General features: G+C 45.0%; 1 protein-coding gene across 5 annotated transcripts in view; it reads left to right on the top strand.

Moving 5' to 3' along the window:
- The window catches only part of NTN5 (netrin 5), a 38,460-nt gene that overhangs the window by 3,662 nt on the left and 7,645 nt on the right, over window positions 1–27,153 (top strand). For 2 of the 5 annotated variants that reach the window (XM_081886140.1, XM_081886137.1), the window contains exon 2: window positions 24,971–25,956. In XM_081886140.1, the coding sequence (XP_081742266.1) occupies window positions 25,026–25,956 (931 nt within the window). In that variant the 5' untranslated portion in view covers window positions 24,971–25,025. Of the gene's footprint in view, window positions 1–312; window positions 967–24,359; window positions 25,957–27,153 lie in introns of those variants that run through there. The other 3 variants (XM_081886139.1, XM_081886138.1, XM_081886136.1) reach the window with 3 other exon arrangements.

Raw genomic sequence — 27,153 nt, 5'->3', positions numbered from 1 at the left:
TGTCCCAGGTGAGCCGGCACAGTACTGCCACCTCTCTTCCTCAACCCCAACCACCATTTTATGCAGTTCCTCTTTCCTGACCTGCGGGATGGGAGCGGAAAGTCACGTTCTTCAGCAAAAGCTCGATGAGTTGCTACACCATGCCCCCTTCCCATAGCCATCATCTCATAGCCATCAGGCCCCTCCCAGATGACCTTTTTAATTACATTTGTGATGTTTGCGCTCATGATCTATCGGGATGGTCGTATACGATCCTGCTTTCGATACTGTTTGTGCCTGCCAAAGGTTTGGAGTGTCCACACGGCTTCATTTCCAACCAGCGCATATCCCGTCATGTGTTTGTCTGAGAAAGAGAGCATAACTCTCTTTGTCTCTCAACTTTTTCACATGTCTCCAACCTGGGTTTATTTCACGGTTCGTGGCAATGCATGGATGCATTTGCCTTATGCTCCCCTTTCTCATTCTCTCTCTCTCTCTTCTATGCCATCTGCCCACCTGTCCGCATGTGTTTGGGGATCTGTCTTCTCGGGGCGTTCCCCCCCCCTTGACACACTGTTTATCACTGTCAGAAGCCCACTCGCTCAGTCCAGTTCCATCAGGGAATGTAGCAACCACAGATCAAAGCCCCAGAGTTCTGGAAAGCTCTTTCACCACCAGTGGCTCATGGTTCCAGGCCTGGGTGAGAAACCTGAACATCCAGGCTTGCATAGCTCATTAATGCTTCAACAGATCATTGGAGGCTCTATTTCCCCTTCCCCATCAGTGGATCCGATCTGACTCCATGGGGCGACCGTCTGCCATTTACCCAAGGGCTTGTAAAACTCGCCAAACTTCCTCATAAACTCCCAGCAAAGAAGGTTTCATTTTTAAGAAACTCCAGCCCAGCTGATATCAGATTCCAGGAACCTCGGTGGAGAAGAGTGGTGGACGCGGTCTCCAGACACAAGCAATCGGGGGGGTAAAAAGGTTGGTTTGCTATCATCGCTGTATTGTGTCACTATGTTATTGTATCACATTGAGGGGTTCCCCCCCTGCATTCTTTTCCCTAATGCATGATAAATCCTAGCGCAAGCAGCATGCGCAGCCAAACCCGAAAAATGCGATCAGAGAAATATTTAAGGCAGCAAAGTCTGCAGCATTCGCGTGGATATGTTATCTGCATTATATCAGCCTTACTGATGTTTTGTGGAATAATGGGAGGTACAGTAGATAATACCCCAGCTACCAAATGCAACAGAATGCGGACGCGGTTATTGGAGATCGAGATGTGTGGCACCAGAAGCCTGCAGTGTTTATATTTCAGCATTATCCAAATGAAGCCGTAATATCTCAGCTGACGCAGGCAAGGAAAATTAGTCAGAGATTAGCCAAGCGATCGAGACAGCTAATGTGCCGGAGCTTAAATCGCTAAATATATCCATAGTTACAGCAGACCTTTGGTAATAAAATGTGTAATAGATGCCGGGAGATGTGACTGGTGTTGTAGCTAGCGGCTCATTAGTTGTTTATATGACTGGGCTCAGTGACAGTTTTGTGGAGAACCAGGAGAGCTTTTTAAGGTTTCCTGAAATGTATTTTTTTTGGGGGGGGAGTTCCCCCAAGTGTTTGAATCTCAAAACTTGCAAATATTCCATCTCTTGTCCCTCCGTCTTCCTGAAATCCCGGGGAAATCTTGAGTTGTCCCAAGTGACATGTTGAAATTATTATGACCTTCCGTTTAATGTTTTGTTAGTTTATTACATTCACCGCAGCTCACAAAATGAACAGGAGCTGGGCTGAGTAGTCTGCTAGCGTGAGCGATTGCTCTGGCTATGGCAGCTTTATGTTGATGTTAGCTAGCCAATTTCGGTGTAATGGATTCTATATTGCTTCAATACACACAAAAACATTTGTCGTTACATGTTATGCAGGGGTTGCAACTTATATATGCAGTAGCTTCCGCTATACATTTTGTGCGCCTTTGGAGAGAATTTGTTTTGAAATCATTGCGGTTTTTGAGGGTGAGGAGAAGAATCTCATCTAACCTATCTGTACTCAGTTTGATTACCGGTACATTAACAATTTGGTGAAAATCCATTACACAGCCATAACATATTCAAACTTGGAGCAGGCAAGTTTTCTCGTTGCTGACATTGGATCCTCACTAACATGGTGTTTGTTGAAAATGCACTGAGGAAAAAATACGTTTTAAAACTGTAAAGTTTCACCTCATTTAAATTAAAATGGCTTTAAAACACCACCACATTACTGCTTTGCTGACCAGATATTGAATTGCTGTGAAATGGTTCTTCTTCATAACTTGTACAATTCGATTCTGGGTAAAATTTCCTACTCCACTTTAGCAACTTACATAGTGTGTATGATATCAGGTGGGCTTGGTTTTTTTTTAATGGTACAGAGGACAGATAGACTACCAATGCAATCCTATACTGTATATATATATATATGCTTAGAGTAAGTCCTACCAAGTTCAGTGGCACTTATTCCCAAGCAAGTGTTTACAAGATTTCAGCCTAAATGCCGCAGTTAAGAAATTCTTCCAATTCTAGGAACAATTCTAGAAATGACCTTTCTGTTGCTAATAATAATAATATCATGAAACAAGAGTTAAGGAGATGTATACACAATTCAGGGGCTCTTGGGGTGAACTTGAAGATTTACTTCAACATTCCCATCCAATATTAAATATACTTTTATTATATTAGGTGGAATATCCTAGTGGAGCTGAAAATGAAAGGCAAAATGATAATATTTCCATGGTGCCTGGCAGCCAGCATTCGCTAGTAAACTGTTTTGGAAACCTTCAAATCATGCATTTTCCTACAGCTTAGAAATGCTCATGTCCTGCTCATGTGAGATTTGTATTCTTTTTCTTTGGATCGTAAATATAGCTTCCCTTCCCAGCACTACCGGTATCTGCAGCGTTTCAAGGTTTAGCAAATGCAGGCAAAGTTCTTAGAGAGGGTATTTGAAGGATCTGCTGGAGTATTAAGGTACAAATTCAGCACATTCCCTCCAACCACTAGACATGCTGAGAAAGCAGGCAGTTTAATTTATTTACTGTATTTTTCTTTTAACCTGCTTGTCAGGCAATTGTCATCTTCCGAAGCAGCTTACATCAATTGAAAAGAAAAGGGGGAAATGAGAGCCTGGTCCTGCCATCCGACTTACGAACTAAAAAGACAAGGCAGTCACACAAGAGGAGCGGAGAGGAGGGTAAAGGTAGAAGGGAGAGACCAGTTTAACCAAGGCCAAAGAAAGTGCCTTGGTGAGCATTTAGACCCAGATCCAGCCATGCTCCTCTTCCCTTGCTGCTGTTCTTGCTTGAATGGTAGCTGGTGGCTCTTTTGGCCTATGGATGGGAACAGCATGTTCTTGCCTGCTTAGCAATCCCAGGGTAATAACTGTGCCTCTTAAACTGGTACAGCAGGAGAGAATAATGCTCTAAGCAGAACGGATTACAAAGGGGAATTGATTGAATAAACCCCATCCTCCTCAAGCTGCGAGGACCAAGGACAAGTATGAGAGAACAGAGACGGTCCTGGTGGCAGGTGGAATTATATATGTTCTTTGGGCCCCAAGAACTGTAAACTTCTATACTGTACTGTATGTATTCCATTCAGCGTATGTAGAAGATAAACAATGGAAAATCTGTTGCTCCACAGTACAGGAAACTTGTATCGTCAATCATTGTGTCTGCTTGTTTGTGTGTGTTTTCACACTTAAAGTTGAGGTGTGAGGGTGGCAATTGATTTTCAGTGTTTATTTCTGTTTGCCTTTTAGACAGTAAGGGGTGCAGTTGATACCAAAATCATGCTCTTAAGTGCCGAAAAAGCAGTGGTGAGGGTTTGTGTTGTTCATGGGTTTTCTCCTCCCTACAAAAGTTAATAAAAGGAAATCAAGCCTTCAGACATATTGGTCTGCCGCCTGACTTCCTTATTTACATACATATTCAGGAAAGGTTGTTATTTCCACCCCAGCTCTAAACATATTTACCTGTAAATGTCACATGAATTTCCATGAGATTTGTTTCTCAGAAGGTATATTTCAGATTGCCGTCTTCAGCTATTCCTGTCTCCTGCCAAGTTTTACCTAACCACCCGACAATAAAAGGAACTGTGTTTTCTCAGTTTCTCAGCATTGCAAAGCAGTAGGCAGTAGATTCAAGATTTATTTTGTATGTTTTTCTTTTAAAACCCTTCCCCCTAAAAGGCTTAGCGAGTGGATAATCTGTCATGGATTTAAAACCCATCCATTTCAGATGGGGAAGAAGGGTTGCTGTTTTTTAACTAAATGACTAATCTTCCAGAGTATATTTCTGATCCTGTTTTGTATATTTTATAGCATACTCAACCTCATGAATCTTTCTAAAAAATTGTAAGGTGGAGGGACCACAAATGTTATCCTGCCCTACAAAAACACATTATTATACTTTAAAGATTATCCAAAGCAAACCACTGATGAAAACTCACAAATTCTGGGCACAGTCCAGACAAAGTGAATTTTTTAAAAAAAGACTTATGGATTTCAGAGAGAAGGGAGATTTACAGGGCAAGCGTATGCAAGATTACTCAGATGTGTGCCCCACCATATTCAGCTGGGCTTGCTCCCAAATTAATTGTGCATAGGATTTCAGCAGAGGGCTCCGCTTTTGATGGGTTCTGGCTCTCTGGTTTCAGGATAAAAGCTGGAACTCAGTCCCAGGACAGAAGGAAGAGAAAACATTTGCCACTGCTGCCGCTTCGTTTTTAACAATTGTTGCCAATTTTGGATGGCATTCAACTAAGTCTTACTCAGAGTAGACCCACTGAAATTAATAAACATGGCCAAGTTAGATCCATTCATTTCAGTGGGTCTCCCTTCAGTGAAACCTGATTGAATACTGGCCTATATTAACATTATAATCACTAATACCGGTAATTTGACCCGTTGCTCAGTTAGTGAATTTTGAAATATTACTGCCAATAATATTTTATAGAAATTTGTATAAAATATAGAAATATTTTCTACAACTAGCAAACTCTTGGGAAATGAGGTGCTCTCCTTGAACGTGGTCCAAGGCCTTGACAGTACTTACGTAGTAGCAGGCTCTTTCTCAGAATTAGTCACAGGTGCAACACTTCACTAGAACGGGCCTTCCATTATTTAGAGGAACAAATCAGCATGCAAGAACAGCAGAGATTGCCAGCCAAAGGCAGAGATTGAAGAGCTACAAAACCCGAAACGTAGCCAGAGAGTCTGGGAAGAGGGGGTGGAGGGGAAACCCATTTGAAACATTCCGATTGTTCTCTCTGCTACCGGGATCTTTCGATCATCAATCATTTCTATTACCGCGGAAATGTAACACTGAAAATAATTGCATTATAACAACAATACAGAACTCTCTCAATCACAATATTTATTGTTCAGTGGAGAGAGAGGTACTGTATCTCGCTGCACTGAAGGAGTCTAAGGCGGCTGCAATCCTGCACACTCTTACTAGAGCAGAGAGTTAGGGTGCTTCCAGATTACCCGTTTTGTAGAGCGTTTGTCCTGATGTGTTTGCAGGCAAATTAGACGGCGTTGGCTATTTAATGAGCACCCACTCTTATCTGCTGGGCAGGCAGTTCGACAGCCTTTGCATTAAAGCAAGTGTCATCCCACACTTTCCAGTTCATTTTTCCCATCCAAAAGTCCAGTCTTTTGGAGAAGTGTTTATTCTTTTCCCCCAACAAGCAGCATAAATCAGCTTGGGTTGCGCATCCTGAATTTGCCAGTTACGCGATTGAAGTCTCTACCCCAAAATAAAGATAGTCTGGAAGAAGAAGGCAGGTGTCCACTGGTGTGGGATTGGTGCTGCTGCTTATGCATGAAATTTTTGTGCAGCCTCCCATCTACACAACATTCTGTGTTGCTTCCAAGAAAGTTTTACTCAGAGCAGAGGGAGAAATCCAACTCAGTTCACATTTAGAGACGAACAGTAGCGGAGTCATCTTTTTTAGGGGGAAAAACAAACATAGTTGTACAGCTTTTTATGTTTTTTAAATGGTGCAGTGTGTTCTGTTTACCTTTAGGGCTCATACAGACTGTGTTTCTTGTGCTGTGTTTCTTGGCACAGGTATACGCTTTAAAGCACCATGTCCGAGCAATTTTCTTTTTGCCCTTGTGCTTTCCCCGTGAAAACCTGCTCTTTACCACTGAAAACCCAAATTGATGTTTGTTCCGATGGAACGTCAAAGAGCAGGAGTTCGCAGGCAAAACTCTGAGGCAAAAATGGTGCTCAGACATGGCTCTTTAAGGCATGGATCTCTGCCTAGAAAGTGTTGCAAAAGGTGAGCCCTTGGTGGGGTTTTTAATGTGTCGTTTTAGCAATGCTTCCTCCCCCATTTTCAGACCTTTTGCTTTTCAGTTGGAAATTAACGGAAAAATCTTACTTATGCTTTACTGGAAGTAAATTCTTTTGTGCCCCGTGAAGTTAGTTATGTAGTGATGAGGGGGGAATCTGTCAGTTTCAGTTTCTCTGAGCTTCTCATTTTCCTAGTCTACAGTTCACCATATGAGACTTCATTATCGCTTCCTCTGGCTCTAATACGGAATCCATATTTTACAGTGCAACCCTATACAGTGGTACCTCGGATTACATATGCTTCAGGTTACATATGCTTCAGGTTACAGACTCCGCTAACCCAGAAATAATACCTCAGGTTAAGAACTTTGCTTCAGGATGAAAACAGAAATTGTGCGGCAGCGGCACGGCAGCAGCGGGAGGCCCCATTAGCTAAAGTGGTGCTTCAGGTTAAGAACAGTTTCAGGTTAAGTACGGACCTCCGGAATGAAATTAAGTACTTAACCCGAGGTACTACTGTACAGATAGATGTACGTTCCTATGAGTTCAGTAGGGCTTACTCTGAAGTAGATGGGCATTATATTGCAGTTCTAGGTTACCTTTGAAATCATTATTGTCAGAGTAACATCTTCATTTCTTGGTTAGTAAAAAGAAAAAAATTGCCTCTCCCCCGTCTCTTCAACCTGGACCCCAAATAGCAAGAAAAGGGCACAATGATTTATTTTTGAGATGTTACACACATCAAAGGTTTTCACACTGTCCCTTTCCTGAAATACATCTGCCACAACGTCTGGCAGTTGGCATTTCTAAATCTTGAACATGTTCTCAAGCCAAGCTGTGGTTTTCCACAAATCTGCTGAGTCAAAGGTTCAAAGATAAAAAGAAAAAGAGCAGAATGGGAACAGATGCCCCCCCCCCCAAATCTCTCTTTTTTGCCTTGGATGAATTAACCTAAAATTATAGCTGCCCTGGTGTTTCTCTGCTCATGATACAATTTCTTCTTCTTCTTTGGCGACCACTTGTGGCCAAGTAAGATTGTCTTCCATGAACACGGTCTTAACAGTGAGTCCATAAGTGACAGTGGAGGCCAATTCTGGATCCACATGTCCTTCCACAGTGGCGACATAGGTTTCTGGATGGGAGTTGATCATGGTGAGGGTTTGCCAAGCGTGCCTTCCTCTTAGCACGTTTCTCCCTTTCGTCCTGAGTTCGAGCATCTTCAAAGTCCATGATATCTTTGGTAAAGGCTGTTCTCCAGATGGAGTGCTCGCAGGCCAGTGTTTCCCAATTGTCGGTGTTTATACTACATTTTTAAAGGTTTGCCTTGGGGGAGTCCACCACCAGCATTACGCTTTCCATTTTTAATTATGCCAATAAGGAGTCCCGTTCCAGCCCCAGGCATTCACAGAATTCCCATGGTTATGACATGTTTAGTCTGAAAGGGAGTTTACACGTGTAGAAGTGAATCCCAACTTGGGGGAAATGTGGAATATAAATACATCAAACAAACAAACAAACATTCCCTCATTTCTGGCAGGAGACACTTGATTTAGAATGCTTCTATTTCCCCCAAAGTTCAGACTTTTTGCAATGAGGAAAGTAATAGGGGAAGCATGGGGTGACCCTTGCTTTGACACAAGATCATCTAACTGTGCCTTTATGCTAATGTCTGAAGTGTTGAGGATTATATTTCAGTGTTATCTGAGGAAGTGGATTCTGGTTCATGAAAACTTTTGCCATAATAAATCTGTTCACCACAAGACTCTTTGTTGTTTTTACTGCAACAGACTGAACGTGGCTACTCTTCCAGAAAACAATTTTATTGTTTTTGGGGAGGTTCACACTGGACTAGCCGCAATCCTCTTTTTAATAAAATACTTTGTTCATTTAGAGTAGCAGCTGCAATATGATCTGAATATAATGCAAATGCAAGCCTTTATTGAGAGAAGCACTCTGCAGGGAGACTCATGCTCTGGGAATGACAGAGAAACATTTTGTAATCCAGGAAAGTCAAGTAAAGTGCAGATATCCAATCTAAAGCATGTTGTAATTCAGAAACTCCGTGGGATAGCTGCAGACTCTTGTCTGCGGTCCACACTGTTTAAAGAATCAGACGTGTTGGAAGAGACTCTGATTAAGTTGACCATTTAATCAGTGTCTAAGGGAGTTACTTGTTCCAGTCTGAGGCCGGTGGTGGTTCTAATTAGAACTGGGCAAATAAATTCTGTAAATGAATCAAACATCTGGCTACTCCTACTAGCAGGGCATAACTAAGATAGGGGCACAGAATCTGTCAGTTTAGGGTTTTCCCAATTCCTCATTTCCCCCATCTTTAATTCAGTTCTCTACATTTCCACATCAGTTTGTGATTTATTTATTTTTTACAAAGCCCTCAATAAAATTCATCAGCACCCTGGTGCGAATTTCTCCTGGCATACACATGTTTGTAGGCAGTTTGCCTATTGTACACATTTTCCAAAGCAACTTCCCCGAATACAGTCATACTTTGGTTTTCGAACAGCTCAGTTCTCGTACGTTTTGGCTCCCAAATACCGTAAATCCGGAAGTGACTGTTCCGGTTTGCAAACTATTTTTGGAAGCCAAACGTCGGATGGGGCTTCCACGGCTTCCGATTGGCTGCAGGAGCTTCCCACAGCCAATCAGAAGCCGCACTTTGGTTGCCGAACGTTTTGGAAGTCAAACGTACTTCCAGAATGGATTCCGTTCAACTTCCAAGGTACAACAGTATAATGCATTTTGCGTAAGCTATTTTCACCAATATATGCAGTTTTATACACACTTTGCCCTAGTATATGCATTTCTCTCCATGTTACTTGGCTGGAGAACCCCATTGCTACATTCAGAAACGGGTGGCTTTGAAAGAATGGCTGTGTTTCAGTTCTCAATCTGGTTTGGAAAGTGAGAATTAGGTAGGTTTACCTATAAATGCAAACTGAATCAAATTTCTCTCCCATTCCTACTGGTGCCATTTTATCACATTACCCACCTCTCCAGGGTTGCAAGAATCAAGTAATTTACTAACCTATTAGGTTTTTAAAATAAAAAATAAAAATCTCAGGACTGGAACTGGTTATTTTGTTAAAGAAACAGGGTGGGGTGGATTCAGGAATGCTGCAACTGTATCCTGCATTGCAGATCCTGCTCTGAGCAGTTGGGGGGGCGTTTCAACTTGATGGCCTCCAATGAACCTTCCTACTATGATTCTGGCATGTATCCACACCATACATTTAAAACACCCTCCCAAAGAATTCTGGGAGCTGTAGCTTAAAGGTAAAGGGTAAAGGGACCCCTGACCATTAGGTCCAGTCGTGGCCGACTCTGGGGTTGCGGCGCTCATCTCGCTTTATTGGCCGAGGGAGCCGGCGTACAGCTTCCAGGTCATGTGGCCAGCATGACTAAGCCGCTTCTGGAGAACCAGAGCAGCGCACAGAAACGCCGTTTACCTTCCTGCCAGAGTGGTACCTATTTATCTACTTGCACTTTGATGTGCTTTTGAACTGCTAGGTTGGCAGGAGCAGGGACCGAGCAATGGGAGCTCATCCCGTCACGGGGATTCAAACCGCCGACCTTCCGATCAGCAAGTCCTAGGCTCTGTGGTTTAACCCACAGCACCACCCGTGTAAGTACAGTTCCCAGGATTCTTTGAAGGAAAGGCGTATGCTTTAAAGGTGCTTTACATTTATTTTACTTTTAACGATTTCAAAAGATTTATATGCCGCTTGGTTGTAATAAAACCTCAATGTGGTTTACGAAAAGTATAAAATAATCACATTATCGGTAAAAAGCTGCTTCAGGTTGAGCGCTTTCAGGTTGCACTCTGTGGCAACCCGGAAGTAACGGAATGCGTTACTTCCGGGCTTCGCCGCTTGCACATGCACAGACGGTCAAAATGACGCCACGCGCATGCGCAGAAGTGGCGAATCACGACCCGCGCACGCACAGACGCGGGTTGCATTCGCTTCAGGATGTGAATGGGGCTCCGGGACGGATCCCGTTCATATCCAGAGGTACCACTGTATAGTGTATATACACCTACAGTCATACCCTGGATCCTGAATGCCTTGGCTCCTGAACAAGTCAGCTCCTGAACGATCAAAACCCAGAAGTGAGTGTTCCAGTTTCTGAACATTCTTTTGGAAGCCGAATGTCCGACGGGGCTTCTGCAACCAATCGGAAGCCACGCTTTGGTTTCCGAATGCTTTGGAAGTTGAATGGACTTCCGGAACAGATTTCGTTTGACTTCCAAGGTACGACTGTACAAACATTATACAGGCCTGCCTAAACAACAGTGTTTTTAGCTGGTGCTGAAAGGAGTTCAGTGAAGGTGTCTGCCTGGTATCAGCAAGCAGGGAGATCCTAAGGGTGGGTGCCTCCACACTGAAAGACCAACTTCTTACAAATGCTGAATGAATATTATGTTGCACCTGTAAACAGAGCCAGTTCCACGGAATGAGTGGGCCTATGAAGGGTGGCTGTGACCAAGGCCAGAGTGGGGTTGCTTTAGGATGACCTGAGTGTGCAGCCTGATTTGTTTTGCATAAAGTTTTCAGGGAAGTTAGTTGACATTGACTGTTTTATTAAGCATTCTTTATGATTTATTTGCAGAGAGGTTAGCAGACATTGCACCAAGCAATTATTCTTCCGCATCTCTCCATCACTCATCACAACTGGTCTGTTTCGGGGGGGGGGCAGGTTTGTTGCCCAAGAGACCAAGGCAACTTAAACCTCACGACCTGTGTGTGTCTGCCTTCTGGAAGAAGGTACAGGGTTATAAAGACTAGGACTAGCCGCCTGAGAAACAGTTTCTATCCAAATGTGATTTTGCTTTTAAACGCAGTGTAAGGTAGTCTCTATGGGAGTATATTGTATTTAATTATGGGGTATCAGAGTTTTTAGGGGGTCAACCAGGCTGGGATAGCAGGCTTGTTGGTTTTTGAATGTCTGATGTAGATTTTTTTCAATTTCGTTGTTCTGTATGGGACAATGACAATAAAGATTATCGTATCGTATTGTGTGATTCGCGCCTGAAAACAGTAAAAGTCTTGGAAGCACCCTAGATTCCCAAATCTGGTGGGTGGGGGGAAGAGCGCTGCACGGTAGCTCCTGAATTGACTAGAAGGCAATGACAGTATTTATACCAGCATGGTGGTGAACTGGGGGGGGGGCCGGAGAGATGAGGCTTTTGATATGGGGGGGCAGCCCAGCCTGTGGTCAGTTAGTTTCAGGTTAGGGGCTGGATATCCAATGGCTGGAAAATTGCCATTCTCCCCATTGAGGTATTACTTGACCCTGTCGAGAGCGGGGGCTTGTTTCCGGCAACACTTGGCCCCTCCTGGGTTTAATTTGGCGTAGCAGCAAAAGGAGATGAAACGGAGATACGCCGTTGGGAGCCAAGAACCATATATCCTCAAACGAGGGGAGTTCACGCCAGAAATGCTGACATCATGGAAAAGGATGTCACACGAGAGCCGAAGCCTTGGGAGAAAGCAGGAGAGGGGAAGAGGCTGGCCTTCTGGCCAACAGGAAGCCCTGCTGCTTGCCGTTTGTTTAAGTAAAGACACATGACAAAATAATGTATCCACCTAATCCTGGAAAAACCACAAATGCTTTTATTTTGCTCTTCTGGGAGGGGGCTGGCTGAACTGGTAGCATGGAAGCCTCAGAAAGAGCAAGGGAGGGTGGCCAAAATTGGGGATTCTCCATATCTCCCCACTGGAAAAACATCCAAAGAAAGCAAGGGGCTGTGAATGGTTACTGAGAGCTGGTGTCATTTGATGGACAGTGTGTTGGGCTTGACCTCCAGAGACTTAATAGACAGCTTTGAGCAAGTGGCTCTCAGTCTCCAGCTGCCTTGTTCTCCAAAACTCCAATTCCATGCTGACTACTTTTTCACAGAGCATCCAGGCAAGGTCATTATCAGCCCAAATGAATTCTGGAGTTTTCTGTGTTGTCCTCCTATGTTTGTTCAACGTGGCAATTGCACAACCAGCCCCTTCTTGTCTGAACAAAGCAGGGGTCATTGAATTTTTTTTTTTTAAAATAAACATATTTGATTTGGTTTTTGCAAAGGCATGCATGACAAATGAATGCATCAACATCTCACCCCCTCCCTTGACATTGAGGTTATTAAAAACGCCTTCACCTTTATAATTAGACAGTTCCTGTTTGCAGATATAATCTGGTCGCTCATATTAGCCGTTTCCAGGCCACCTGTTTATTGTGCATTCCTTCCTGATTGTTTACACAAAATACTGGGGGTGGGATAGATGGCATCAGTTATTTATTGTGAAGTTGTTCTTATTTGTTTGTGGGAAAGTTATATTTCATTGCATCAAGTAATTGTTACCCAACAGTTTGCGGTAAAATTTCCTCATCACTTTATTTGTTGCCAAAAACCCGGCTTGGGGGGGAAGCAGAACTGTTTGCACGACAACTCCCAATCAATTTTAACTGCCTAACTTGAATTAGCTGGTATGTGAACGAAGCCTACATGAAAATATTGGTAGCCTGGAAGGAGCCATTTCATCATCAGGAAACAATAAAATAGTCTGGACCTACAAGAAGGAAACTTTTAATTAACAATTCCAAGGACCTTTGCTGAATGGGAACATTATTGGAGGATCTTGGTCATGGGGAAGCCCATTTCTGGATAATATATATTATGTGTGGAATATATATTATTCTGTTCAGCTTCCACTTCCAGATAATTGCCGAAATGCAGGGCCTTAGCAGCGCTAGAGGACCTCAGCAGCCCATGGAAGCAACCCCAGTTGCCCTGTGGAAATAGCAATCTCCTAGCTCACATAGATGCTTTCAGGCTGATTGACCCAACAGAGGTTAAAGAAAGTTCTTTAGAATGATAATAGGAATCTGAGCACAAAATCTGAAAAGTGCTTCGCAGGGAACCTGCAGAAGCTGTGTTTCTTTGCATTACAAATATGCAACATAGAGTGCTATTGTAAAGGTGGTGGTGATGAATAGATTGGCTTTAATAGAGTTGCACCAAAAAAACACGCCAAAGCCCACTGTGAGGTTTTCAGCAGCGCTGAATAGAAATCTACAAGGAGATTGCCCAGGAAATACGTTGAAATTCTTCTCTCTGAAGGAGGCATGCCAGGTTATTTCTATATCATAGCAGCAGCTTTAAAGGTTCTTTCTCCCCACTTCGGGTTTAGCGGGAGGCAAGGTATCAGGGTGGGGAGACAGGAGGTTTCATAGCAAATTTCATCAGAGTACTTGGGTACCCTGAAGATTAACCTGGGGAGAAAAGAATTATGTTAAAACAACTTCCGCACCATACATGTCTTCCCCCCCCCCCAAAGAAAAATCCTGAATGCTGTGGTTTGTTAAAGGTGCTGGGAATTATAGCTCTGTGAAGGGTAATCTACAGTTCCCAGGATTCTTTGAGGGCAGGCAAGTGCTTTAAAATATATGGATGTGATTATTGTGGTGACTTTTGAAAAATCACTTCCCCTGTTTCAAGTGTTCAAAGTATGAGTTGCCATTGCTTATGTCGCCAAAGAGGGAGGCATCAGCAGACTTGAAAGCTGCCTCATATGGAGTCAGACTGCTGGTGCATTTAGCTTGGTTTGGGGCAGCTGGTGTGCAGGGGTGGACTTTGGTAATCTTTAGTAATATGGCGCCTTGGGTACAGCCAGATTTGGCTCCCCCAAATGGATCTTCTCAGTTATGGAGCCTCTCAATTTTGCGCCACCTCGGCTTGCTGCCCTGTGCAGGTGAACCACCCACACTGCTCTAAATCTAGGGCATCTTCAGAGATGTAGAACTACAACTCCCATCAGCCCCAGCCCAAACGGCCAATGGTCAGGAGTGTTGGAAGCTGTAGTCAAGGAATATTTGGAAGGCGCCATGATAGCAGCCAGGGCAAAATCAGACGGGGGGGGGGTCTTTCCCGGCCCTAGCTAGAGATGGAGAGGATTTAACTTCCAGAGACCTTCTGCAGGCAAGGTATGCAGTATCCAGATTTACATATAAGCTAATCAAGCTATAGCTTAGGGCCCTACTCTCTTGGGCACCCCCAAAAAAATTAAAGGGGAAAAAACTGATGTACATTTCCAAAAATATAAGATAAAAAAACAAATAAAACCCACATACAGCAACAGTATTTTGTGTTGTGTAGGCTCCTATGATGTAAGTAATGGGCCCCACCTGCTAGCCTGCTCCCTAAAATATCACTGCTTTACTCATTTCTATATATAGGGTGCCTACATTCTGCATGGCCTGGTTGCATGGCAACATGTGCAAATGGCTTTAGATACCTATTAGGTCCACAAATTACCATACAGCATATATTCAACACAAAAGAACAGCGACAATTTGTCGTTGACAAAGGACAGCTGGACATATAAAGGGCCCCATTACCTTCAGCAGCTTAAAGGTAAAGGTACCCCTGCCCGTACGGGCCAGTCTTGCCAGACTCTAGGGTTGTGCGCTCATCTCACTCTAGAGGTTGGGAGCCAGCGCTGTCCGCAGACACTTCCGGGTCACGTGGCCAGCGTGACAAGCTGCATCTGGCGAGCCAGCGCAGCACACGGAACGCCGTTTACCTTCCCGTTGGTAGCGGTCCCTATTTATCTACTTGCACCCGGAGGTGCTTTCAAACTGCTAGGTTGGCAGGTGCTGGGACCGAACGACGGGAGCGCACCCCGCCGCGGGGATTCGAACCGCCGACCATGCGATCGGCAAGTCCTAGGCGCTGAGGTTTTACCCACAGTGCCACCCCCGTCCCTTCAGCAGCTTAGGGCCTCATTCAACCTAAATCCGGCCCTGGGTAGGCCCCCTCAGCCCTTCCCACGCTGTTTAAAATGCCGGGAAAGTTTTGAGGGAGCCTCCCTTCCCACAGACTTTTTTAAATGGCACCTCTGCTACCCTGGATCTATTTGTGAGCTGAAGCCGTCAGCCATCACACCCTGCATGCTTGGAGAAGGTGATGCAACATATGTGTAACGAATTAGTACAGAGCCAGGCCTGTGTACAAAAAGGGGTGGAGGAGGGGGGTGGCAGTCATGTGGATAGTTGGGGGGGAGCCACTTTTAGCCATGATTTATGCTTCCCGTACCCCCTCCTGGGGTGGCAATGTCTCCAACCACCTGGCCTCTGGGATGTGAAAGAAGTGTCAAAGTGTAAAATCTAATAAACATGTGAGGGGCGGATCAGCCCCTCCAACTTGCACATCGTTAGGGCTAGGAGAATTGAATTTCTTATTTCAATATAACCCCCCATCCCAGCTTTATCTAAGTTTGCTTTAAGCGCTGTGCTGTTGATGTGTCAATCTCTAAAGCAGGATGGGTCCCAAAAACGCCCCGATTAATTTTTTTTGCTGTTTTTACATAACTGCACTGGCTTAAAACATAGCAAGGTTGTGTGTTTTTTTTCTCAGTTCGAACTGGAGCTGGTTTATTATTTTAATAGTATTTTTTATCATTTATACCACGCCCATTTGTCTGGGTTTCCTCAGCTACTCTGGGAGGCTTACAGCATATCTAAAAACATCAAGCATTAAAAACCTCCTGATACAGGGTTGCATTTAGATGTCTTCTAAAAGTCGTGTAATTCTTTATTTCCTTGACATCTGAAGGGTGGGCATTCCACAGGGAAGGTGCCACTACCGAGAAGGCCCTCTGCCTGGTTTAGTGTGGGGAACACCTCAGAATGCAGTACTTCATAAGAAATTATTGGATAGATGTGTGGATTATGGCTAAAGTTGTGTGACTTAGGGAAAGGAGATAGATAATTCCCTTTCTCCCTACATACAAGAAGATATGGGGTGAGGGCGGCAGCAGCAAAAGTAATTTTTATCTTGCACGGTGATAGAGTTTGAGCCATCTTTTACATCTTCCCCCAAACCCTTTGGGAAGGGCCTGTTTCTCCCAGCCTGTGGGAAAAATTGCTCCACGCAGGGACTAAGATCTCTTTCACAGCCAGAACTTGAAAGGAAATTCATTCATTCCCAAGGAGGAAAAAAGAAAGCTATAGTGTAAGGGAGCATGAAATAAAGCAGCTTCAAATGCCAAAGTCCCTTGAATCAACACTACTAACAGAAATGGAAATCTACTTGCTGGTGGTGGGATGGAGATGTTTTAAATGAGTTACTTTCTAAGAGAGAGAAATTATAGAGGTTCATGTCAAACGAGGATCTGCCATGAAAATTACAAGTTGACCTTAGGTCAGTCACTCTCACTCTCTGTTGCAGATGAATCCACCTCACAGGCTTGCTGTGATTATAAAATTGAGGAGTGTGTGCGCATATATATATATATATATATATATATATATATATATATATATATGCGCCTCCTTGAAGGAAAGTTGAACTATAAAGTTGGAGCCTTTCTAAAAGTTGTGCCCTCTCTCTCCTTCACCTGTTGTTTCAGGTTTGCATGAACTTTCATGGTTACAGAGTAGTGTGCAAATAGCACTCTGTACATGCTCAGTGTCCCTTTCATCCTTATTATTGCATCATGTGTCTCCAGACAGAGCCTTTGCAAAAGAGTTTCATGTTTGGAACACTACCTTTGAAAACAGCTTCAGGGGCTATATTCTTGGGAGCAGTTGCTTGAATGACTGCCCTGGAGCAGTGCTCCGGCCTCTTGAGTTAAAACCAAACATGGAAGGCTTTCAAAAATATATGTGCACAGATCAGCTTTTATCTGGGTGGTTTCCAGGAGATGTCCGAAATGCTCCTTTGGTTGCTGGTTGCATTTGTATCGAGCCCAGACAGGCTGCACCTGTTTGGTTGTGCGAATTGAGTTGTGTGAATTGGGCTTCAGCAAATATCAGATAGTAGCTAATGCTTCCCGTTCCCTCACCCCACAGAAATTTGAGTTCCCTTGTTTTTCAGAAACTTGGGGGGTTAGTTGGCAAAGCTGCATCCTCACATCCCTCCCTAAAACAACAGCTTTTCTTTTGTGTTTGACAAATGATTTATTGACATTCCAGATGTTTTCGAAACCCCTTTTTTCCAATTTGTCAAAATAGCCTTTGCTACTGGAAGGAGCAGGGTGCAGGAGAAGGAGCAGTAGTAGTAGTAGTAGTAGTAATAATAATAATAATAATAATAATAATAATAATAATAATAATAATAAATTGGTTCCTCCCCTTTCTTTAGTTACTGTGTCAGTTTTCCAACCATAATGATAGAGCCGCCACCGTCCGCCCACACCCCAGACTCAGCTTTTAAGTGTTTTTTCCCCCTTCCCTGCCCCTCCATGGCAGGTGTGAAGATAGAACGGTTGTCAGTGGGGATGTTTAGAGTTTCAGAGAGGGGCGTAAAATCGAATTTGGGACGTTTCGCCCTTTGCAGTGGAAAGGGAGAGGGACGGCTTTTATGCGGAGCGTCTGAAGCATGCAAAAAAGAACAGAACAGCAGTTGTACTGGTCGAGACTAATGGGGAATACCTGTGATTCATTCCTTTAAAAAGAGGGGGACTCACTCCAGTAGCAGCAGCACACAACACAGTTTGAAAACCACACTCCCTGACACACACACCCCAGCCAAAAAGTGTAGGAAGTGGATTGTGTTTCCTGCCCGGCAATGGAAATGCACTCCGCACATGCTCAGAGACATTTCGCCTCTGGTTTTCTTTCTTTCTGCTCCTCCTGCTTCCATTTAGCTTGCGAGCACCTGGGGGGCAGTGATTGCTTTTTCATGTCGTTTGCTGGTTGGAGTGTTGGGTTAGGACCCAGGACACCAGAATGTAAAAATCCCCATTCAGTCATGAAGCACAAAGGGGGACTCTGGGCCAGTTGGTGTCTCCTCTGCCTAACATACCTCGCAGAGTTATGGTGAGGATGAAATAGGGAGCAGAACCAGGTGCACCACCTTGAGCTCAAGGCAAGGCCTGCATGATGCTACAAAACTGCCGAAGCTGAGTGGGTCTCTGGGGCTAGTCAGTGCCTGTCTGGGAAACGCCATCTTAAGAACCCTCATGGAAGAGGAGCAAGGCAGAAAAGGAACAAATGAGAAGTTGTTCAATACAAAGTAAATCAGCTCCTGCCAGCCAGTGTTTCATGGCCACTAAACTAGTAGAGGAAGATCATCTCTGCGTCCCTTTGCTGGGAGACGTGCACAGTAAGGTCTTGTTGTATGCGCTGTGCAGGAAGGAGGGAGACCCGCACTCGGGGCTGATGAGAAGCAAATAACTGATTGATTCAATTTACTATATTCCTGTGCTGCTTTTCATTCACACGACTCGCAAAGCAGCTTGCAAACAATAAATAACAATGACATAGTAGAACATCACAAATACAACACAAATTGTATCGAATAATGAACAAATCACCAGCAAACAATTAAAATTCATATAAAAAAGAAACTATTAACGGAGCAACTAAAAAAACAAGCTAAACAGCACACTTCCACTTTCTTTGGTGTATCTTATACAGCTCTGTTATCACAAGCACCAACTAGCGATGTCAATTGGAACTGCGATTACTTTTCAACTCAGACCCCACATATTACATTTACACTTTGGGGCTGGCTTCTTGGTGGTGGCTCTCCGCTTGTGAAAGTATTTTTGATTGAGATGCTTCTGTCGGGTTTTTTTAGCATGTAAAGACTTGTCCATTTGCTCAGGCATTTGCGGAGCATCAAGAGCATTTACTGACTGAGAGTATGGCAGCTTTTGTAATCTTGTGTTTCTTGCCGCTGCTCTAATTGTGATGTGGATTAATAGTTTTGATTGCTTTTAGCTGATTTTGTATCCTTGTGTATTGTCACCTAAGTGTTGTATGCTACTGGAATCTATTAGGGACCTAGAAATCTGCCTTGTACTGAATCAGGCTGCTTCCAGACAACCGGTTTATCGAGCATTTCTGCAAGGAGATTAGATGGCATTGGCTATTTAATAAGCATTCATCCTAATTTCTTTGTAAGGAAGTTACACTGTTACTCTGGCATGGATGCTTTAGCTGGGCTTGAACCTGTGACTATCTGCATACAAAGTACAAATGCAACCACACTGAGTCACAGCCATGATGAAAGTTGAGCTGTAGATATGCCAAATAAATAAATGAATAAAATTCGGCGGGATGACTGCCGAGTGCTTGCTTTTAAATGTGACTAAATACGGTTTGATTATATTCATATTTAATCCAATTAAATCACTGCAGACGGATTAGGTGTTATTTATGTTCTGGCTGTTCTGAATATCTGTCTGTCTGTCTGTCTGTCTGTCTGTCTGTCTGTCTGTCTCTCTCTCTCTCTCTCTCTCTCTCACACACACACAATGGTGTACTTTAGGGTCCCCTTGTCACCCCATTTCTGGCTAGAGCCTGGTCATCCAATTTCAGGAAAGTTATTGCAGAGCAGACTTCTACTCATTACTCTCTTGGGTGTTTTTTGGTGTTTTTTTAAATCCACGTGGATAGCCAGTTCCAACACATGTCAGCCCCCTAGACCTCCATGGGAGAAATTACAAAAGCAATCCTTGCAGAAGAGGGGAAGATTATGAGGATGATGGGTCCAACCGTGCCTGGGAACAAGGAACTGCCTGCCCGTCAGTGAGAAGGAGCCACACACACTGCAGGAGACAGGAGAGACCTCCCTGGTGGCTGAGGAATGCTCCGCAATCAAAGCCCCCCAGGCAATTAGTGATTAGTGTGTGTGAGGGGGGAGAAATCAGAGACAAGACAGAGGCATCACTTTCCTCTCTTCCAAGGATTATCCCCTATCAAGGGAGAAGAAACAGGAGATCAGGCTTCTAGGGTCGCCAGACCTCCATCAGCGCCTCAGCCCATCCCATAATTGACTGTCTCACTTGAATCTCAAACCTTATTCAGGACTGTCATAAAATAAAATAAAACACACCCCAAAGCAGTCAATCACAGATTTCACAGTTTTGTGGCTTATAGTGTCTTCTCTAATCCCCACACTGTGCGTGTTTTTACAAAAATGACACACTAAAAGTGCATTTAGTATCTCCTAAAGGTGTTTGGTTAGATGAGGATAACCGTGTTCTTCCAGGGGTCCAGTTTGGGAATCTGGAAAGTTCATTAACTCTGGATTTTTGCCAGGTATTGCCCATCAAATGACCTGTTAGATATTGCTCCAGTTTAGGATTTGTGATTTTGCCTTACAGTCTTGCTCTTTCCGGATTCCATCCTAGCTCTGTTCCAGCCCTCCAGACCATCATCCTGACCTGCCAAATTTTGCCTTGGCTCCTGCTGGCTCCACACCCTAACCAATCAGCTTCTGCCTTTGTTCGGGGGGGGGTGTCCTACTCTTTGGCCTCCTGTTTGAAAGGTTGAAGAACCCCCAGAAAGGCGAGCAGGAGGGGTATTGAAGTTTCCCATTAACAGTTAGCAGCACCAGGGCAGCAAACTGAGAAGGCACGGAGGTCACTAGGTCACAATCTCCCTAGTATTTTATTTTTATTTAAATGATACCTGTTATTTCTAACTTTGCATCTGTACACATGCAAATTTTGTGCAAACCTGTCAACTCTTGGGGTGGGTACATTTTCTCATTTTTTGGCTATGCATTCAATGGTAACCCTGCCAGCTTCCTACAAGCCCTGCCCTCTGATCAGCCAGCTGTTGCCCTGATTCTTCCTCTGACCTGTCCCGCAGGTTGTTTCCAGCTGGCATGCTTATATGGTCAGCATCTCTAAATTAAAAAGTTGGCAGCTTTACTTCTTTTTGCTTGTACGAATGGCTGCAAAATGTGGTATGGACACATGTAAAGAAGAAATCTCGTAGGAGCAGATGTGCTCTGCCTGGAAAGCATTATTAGTATTCCCTTGGCCTGGATTCCCAGGAATGGGGAACCTGTGGCCCCCCGAGATGTTGTTTGGACTCCAGCACCCATCATTGGGCCCAGCCAGCATGGTTAATGGTCAGGAATGGTGGAATATGTAGTCCGACAACATCTGGAGGGCCGTACTGAGCAAGTTAGGAAGCACTAGATAGAATTACAATGATATCATCTGTGAGTTAGGTGTGGGTGTATCTGGAACCCCTAAGATATATCTTCACTGGGTCTTTGGGTACAAGTTCTGTCACAGCTGGAGATTTAAGTATTGTGGATGGTACATGTCAAAACCTGTCAAATGAATGTGTTTTGTGTGTTGCGTGCCTTTATTTAAAAAAACAACAACACACACAATGACAAATAATGAACAATGACAGCCAGGCACAATCTGGTTCACATTAATCAACAATAGGATTGCCAACTTTTCAGCCAGTGGCCATAGCTCTGCCTTTTAACGCCTGATGGATTCACAGGCATTACAGGGCATAATGTTTCTCCATGTTGATTTCTTGAGATGAAGCTGGTGTTAGGCATAAGAATAAGCCAGCCAAGATCCCCTGTGTTGCGAAGAGAAAAATCTGGGGTTACGCCTATCTGAGCGTCGCTACCCTGCTACTGTCTCTGGAGCTCCAAATTCTTTCAGCATGTTCACTGCTAAATATATGAATAAGTTGTGAATATAACCAGGCGCATCCGTGCTGTGGTTTGGACTTTATACTTATTTTGGAAGGCATGTTGCCTCAAGCTTCAATCATTCTGTTTGATACACCATCAAAAAAATCCCCTCCTTTGGAAAATTCTCTGAAGTCATGTTAGTTTGTGTTTTCTTGTACAGTGGTACCTCGGGTTGCATACGCTTCAGGTTACATACACTTCAGGTTACAGACTCCGCTAACCCAGAAATAGTGCTTCAGGTTAAGAACTTTGCTTCATGATGAAAACAGAAATCGTGCTCCGGCGGCGCGGCAGCAGCAGTAGGCCCCATTAGCTAAAGTGGTGCTTCAGGTTAAGAACAGTTTCAGGTTAAGTACGGACCTCCGGAACGAATTAAGTACTTAACCTGAGGTACCACTGTATATATTGTATGCCACTTGACTCTGAATGAAGATACAATTTAGTAGCTATATAAAGCGTTGTAATCAAATTATTAGCCTGCCGTGTTGCTTTTAGGTTGCCATAAGAATAAGCCAGGCAGCATTTCCTTCTGGTTATAACCCTGAGGGACGAAGGTGGTGCTGTGGGTTAAACCACAGAGCCTAGGACTTGCCGATCAGAAGGTCAGCAGTTCGAATCCCCGCGACGGGGTGAGCTCCCGTTGCTCGGTCCCTGCTCCTGCGAACCTAGCAGTTCGAAAGCATGTCAAAGTGCAAGTAGATAAATAGGTACCATTCTGGCAGGAAGGTAAATGGCATTTCCGTGTGCTGCTCTGGTTCTCCAGAAGCGGCTTAATCATGCTGGCCACATGACCCGGAAGCTGTACGCCAGCTCCCTTGGCCAATAAAGCGAGATGAGCGCCGCAACCCCAGAGTTGGCCACGATTGGACCTAATGGTCAGGGGTCCCTTTACCTTTTTAAGGATCAATAAGGAACAGAGATAAAATTGAAAATCTGACCTATCCTAACCCACAGACGAGGACTCCTCAATCCCTAGGTTTGGTCGTTGCTAAGAGAAGCCTGCCGCTGCCCCATAGAGAGGGGACAAACTTTTCTCCATTTCCTCTCACCCTCCATACTTTTTTTCTGCCCTGAAGTGCAATAGTTGTGGCCTCCTTGGGGAACTAACATGTTTACTCAACCCCCAGCTGTGCTGGCACGCAGGGAAAATTGAGAATTTGGGCTTATCATAATCCCACAAATTAGCACTCCTTGAGCAGTCATTTATTTTTGGACGCACACCGCTCTCAAGTTATACCCTCCTCTCTCTCTACACCCACACCCACACACTAATAACCAGATGCAACCCCTCGTTGCTTATTACCTCCTCCCTTTATTTCTCTTCCCCACCCCCAGCCCTTGGGACTGGGTTAATTCCCATTCGTGCCTCTACTGTGAAAAGGGGGTTTAAAGCTAGTTTCTCATGCTCATTAAATTCTCATCTATTTGGCTCTTTGGGCCTAGTTTCTAGATTGAAGCGGGTCGTTGAGATATGTGTGTGTGTGAATTATTGTTCCATGAATGATCACAGAGCAAAGAACAGGTGCAGCGACAACTTGCAGGGTGTGTGTGTGTGTGTGCACAGACAAATTCACCTCTCTACTAGTGATTACCAAGGAGTGGCCACCCGCAGGGGCATCCTATTTTGGGGCTTCTACAAATACCCTGTTTATTTAGCAGTATCATACGGCTTTAAGCAGTCCTGGCTTCCTCCAAAGAATTGTGGGAAGTTTGTTAAGGGTGCTGAAGAGTTCTCAGGAGACCACAGATCCCCCTCACAGAGCTACAATTGACAGAGTAGTTTAACAGTCCTCTTCACAGGGAATTCTGGGAACCGTAGCTCCGTGAGTCGCATTTCCCAGTGGCAAAATATTGTACTTTGAACACTAGGGAAATGTGGCATTTTGCAAGAGGAGTGAGTGTTGAGGGGGAAACCTTTAGATTGCATGCAGCAGAATAAGAGCCTCCCATTTATTGTGTTTTACATATAGTAGTCCTTTTCATGGTGAATTTGCGCTCATGATGGTATTGGGTGGTCATACACAATCCCACTTTCAAAACTGTTTGCACCTGCATACGTTTTGGGGCAGACATACTGCTCTGTTTCCAATCCATGCATGTCCCATAGCTTCCTGCTGAAATCCTGCAGCTAATTATACCAGAAATGTTCCAGTCATTCCTGCTTCTGGCTTTTGTTGTGCTATTGTGCATGGGCTTAGCCAGGGGGGCAGCTACCCCCCAATCAATAAAAACCAATAAAATACATAGCAAACTGAGGTTCTCCCTCCAACAAAAGGCCTGCCCCCCCAAAAAAATCCTGGCTATGCCCATACTGTAGAGTACCCTCCCCCAGATGGCAATGGCATGATAACTTTGGGGGAGCATCACTGCACAACTAATAAAGCAGAAAGATGTGTGGATGGTCCAGTATGAATCCACCGCATCAGGGACATGTTGCAGTATATACCCTCAAAAAAGCACCAGTCTAGGAAAGCTCTACGTTGTTGTAGAAATAGTGGGGGTAAACAAGACAGGAGTGAATGGGGAGAGGCGGATGTTACTGCAGATATTAATATCGCGTAGTGTGAAGCAACTGGATGCATGAAAACTGATTCCTTTTGCTATAATACATTGTCTATATCCGTAAGTTTGATTCAAGCTTTAAGTGCAGAACTTTCTTCAAAACAGAACAAAAACATTAAAGATACATCCAAATAATTCCATACAATATCTTGTGCATGTCCAGCACAGGCTCAGCATCTTATAAGAAACAAAAGATAATTCCAAACAGACCTAGAAACAAATTTCTCTCTCCTTTTAGCCTGGAGTGGCATTCACATTCTGGAGAGGCTCATTTTCATATCCTTACTCCCACAGAGCCTGAGAACAAAGACTACAGCCACCACCCTTCCAAGATGGCGAATTTGTAGTTCAATAGCCTCCCATGTGATCTAAAGTTAAACACCTCACCAGAACTAGCAAAGAACAATAATAGTTAATTATCAACCCATCTAGGAGCTCAGAAAGCTTAATATAACTCCTGGGAAATCCCCAGGTTAAAGCCTTCAGCAATACACATTCAGGTGTTCTCCATTTCTGTGTGAATTAAGCAATTATACATAACAATTGTGACCTTTTCTTCTTCTGTGATTGTCAACAGCAGTCCAACTACAACCATTATCTCCCTCCTTCTTTTCCAGGTGATGTATAGTTAGCTTTCGACTCTTGGCTCATTCCCTTCCTGCCCCCCTAGAGATGCTTCACTTCCCATGGGGCTTTGCAGTTTTCCTCCCATTCCTCCTGGGCCTGGCATCGGACCCTCGCGATCCCTGCTACGATGCCAACCATCACCCGCACTACTGCCTCCCTGAACTCTCCGAAGTGGCCTCAGGGCGCCTGGTGGAAGCATCCAGCACATGCGGGAACCCTCCCGGACGACTGTGCGCCTTCCGGGACTCCGCCGACCCAGCCTCGAAATTCTGCCAGCGCTGCAAAGAAAACGCCCACTTGCCAGAGTTCCTGACCGACGCCGAGGGCAGCGCCACTTGCTGGTGGTCCCAGCCGGGGGCTAACGCCACACTGACTTTGGCTCTAGGGCGCCGGGTGGAAGTTCTCTACGTGGCTCTGCGGTTCTGCTCCCCACGGCCAGAGTCCCTTGCAATTTACAAGTCGATGGACTACGGGCGCACCTGGGTGCCCTTCCAGTTCTTCTCCACCCACTGCCGGCGGCGTTACCATTTGCCGCCAACCACTGCCATCCTGAAGGCCATGGAGCACGAGGCGGCTTGTGTCGAAGCCCAAATGGCCCCCAAGCCTCTGACTGGGGGGCTGGTGGCCTTTATGCCCCTGGCAGGCCGTCCCTCTGCCAGGATGTTTGAGTACAGCCCCGTGCTCCAGGACTGGGTCACAGCCACTGACCTCCGCGTGTCGTTCGACCGCATGCACCCGACACGGACGCTGGGGTTGCGGAGGAAGGAGGCGTCTTACGGAGTGGCCGAGCTGCAGGTTGGGGCCCGGTGCAAATGCAACGGACACGCCTCGCGGTGCGCAACCGGCCGGGACGGAGGGGCGCCCCAGTGCGAGTGCCGCCACAACACAGCCGGGCTGGAGTGCGACACCTGCAAAGCCTTCTACTGGGACAGGCCTTGGCAGCGGGCAACCCCCAAAGACGCGCATGAGTGTGTGGGTGAGGCACAGGGAGAGGCTGAGCGTGCAAGGCCGAGAGTTACTGTGTGTCCACAGCCGGGCTGGGCTGCTCATTTAGAGCTCATCCACATTTCCTTTCATGACACATTTCTAGGCACAAGTCCGGGTTTTCCTGGTCCGTGTCTGAGTGGGTTTCCTCTCCAGAGCTGTGGCTTAACAATCAATCCCTCTTCACAGGGAACTCTGGGAATTGTAGTCCTGTGAGGGCAATAGGGGTCTCTGAACAGCCCTTAAGCAGCTACAGCTCCCATAATTCCATGGGGGTAGCCATGGATGTGGCATCACAGCATTTTACATTTGTGGTGTGATTGTGGCCCAAGTTTCCTTAGGCCCCCTCTTCCAAGATTTAGCTTTGTGTATTAGATCGTAGCCCTTCTCACATTCTTACAACTATGTTTCACAGCCTTGAGGGCTTTTGCAGCACAATTCCACGTATCACAGAACTGTAGAGTTGGAAGGGACCACAAGGATCATTCCCACAGAGGGACAATTTAATTTTTAAGGGGGGCAGTTCAAGAATGAGTTATTAACAGTTAATGGCCTTTTAGGCTTCCTCCATGTGAATAGGAGTTCACTTTTTGAACAATAAGAATTATATGCCATGGGGGGGGGGTAGGATCAGGATTTTAGAGATGCTTAGGTGGGGCATGGCCAAAAAACAATTGGGAACCACTGATTTCTAGTCCAATCCCCAGCAATTAAAGGATCCTTTTGCCCAATGTGGGGCTGCAAGCCATGACCCCGAGTCTCATGCTCTATCAGCTGGGCAGAGGTTGGGAATCTCAGGCCAGGGGAGCCAAATGTGGCCCTCCAGGCCTCTCTACCTGGCCCTTGGGGCTTTCTCCAGGCCACACCCACCCCCCAAGCACACATCCCACTTGCCCTGCTTTCCACCCCTCCTTGGGTGTTTTTGCCTGGCTAGAATGTGTCCTTGCTTCTTGCTTGCCTGGATGAAAGGAAGGCAGAGGTATTCGAGCGTGTGAAGAAACAAGCCACTATACAAGAGAAAACTTAACATTCATTGCTCCACCCACTTTTGCTTCTGGCCCCGCCCACCACTGATTTGTGGCCCCTGGGTGGTTGCCTAGAAGAGAATGTGGCCCTCGGGAAGAACAAGTTTCTCCACTCATGGTTTAGAGTATTGGACTATTTTCACTGGTGCAAACAAACACTATTA

Source organism: Podarcis melisellensis (assembly GCF_964234715.1).
Source record: "Podarcis melisellensis genome assembly, chromosome: 13".
NCBI lineage: Eukaryota > Metazoa > Chordata > Lepidosauria > Squamata > Lacertidae > Podarcis > Podarcis melisellensis.
The sequence above is the reverse complement of the archived record's forward strand: the minus strand, read 5'-3'. Positions and strand labels throughout refer to the sequence as shown.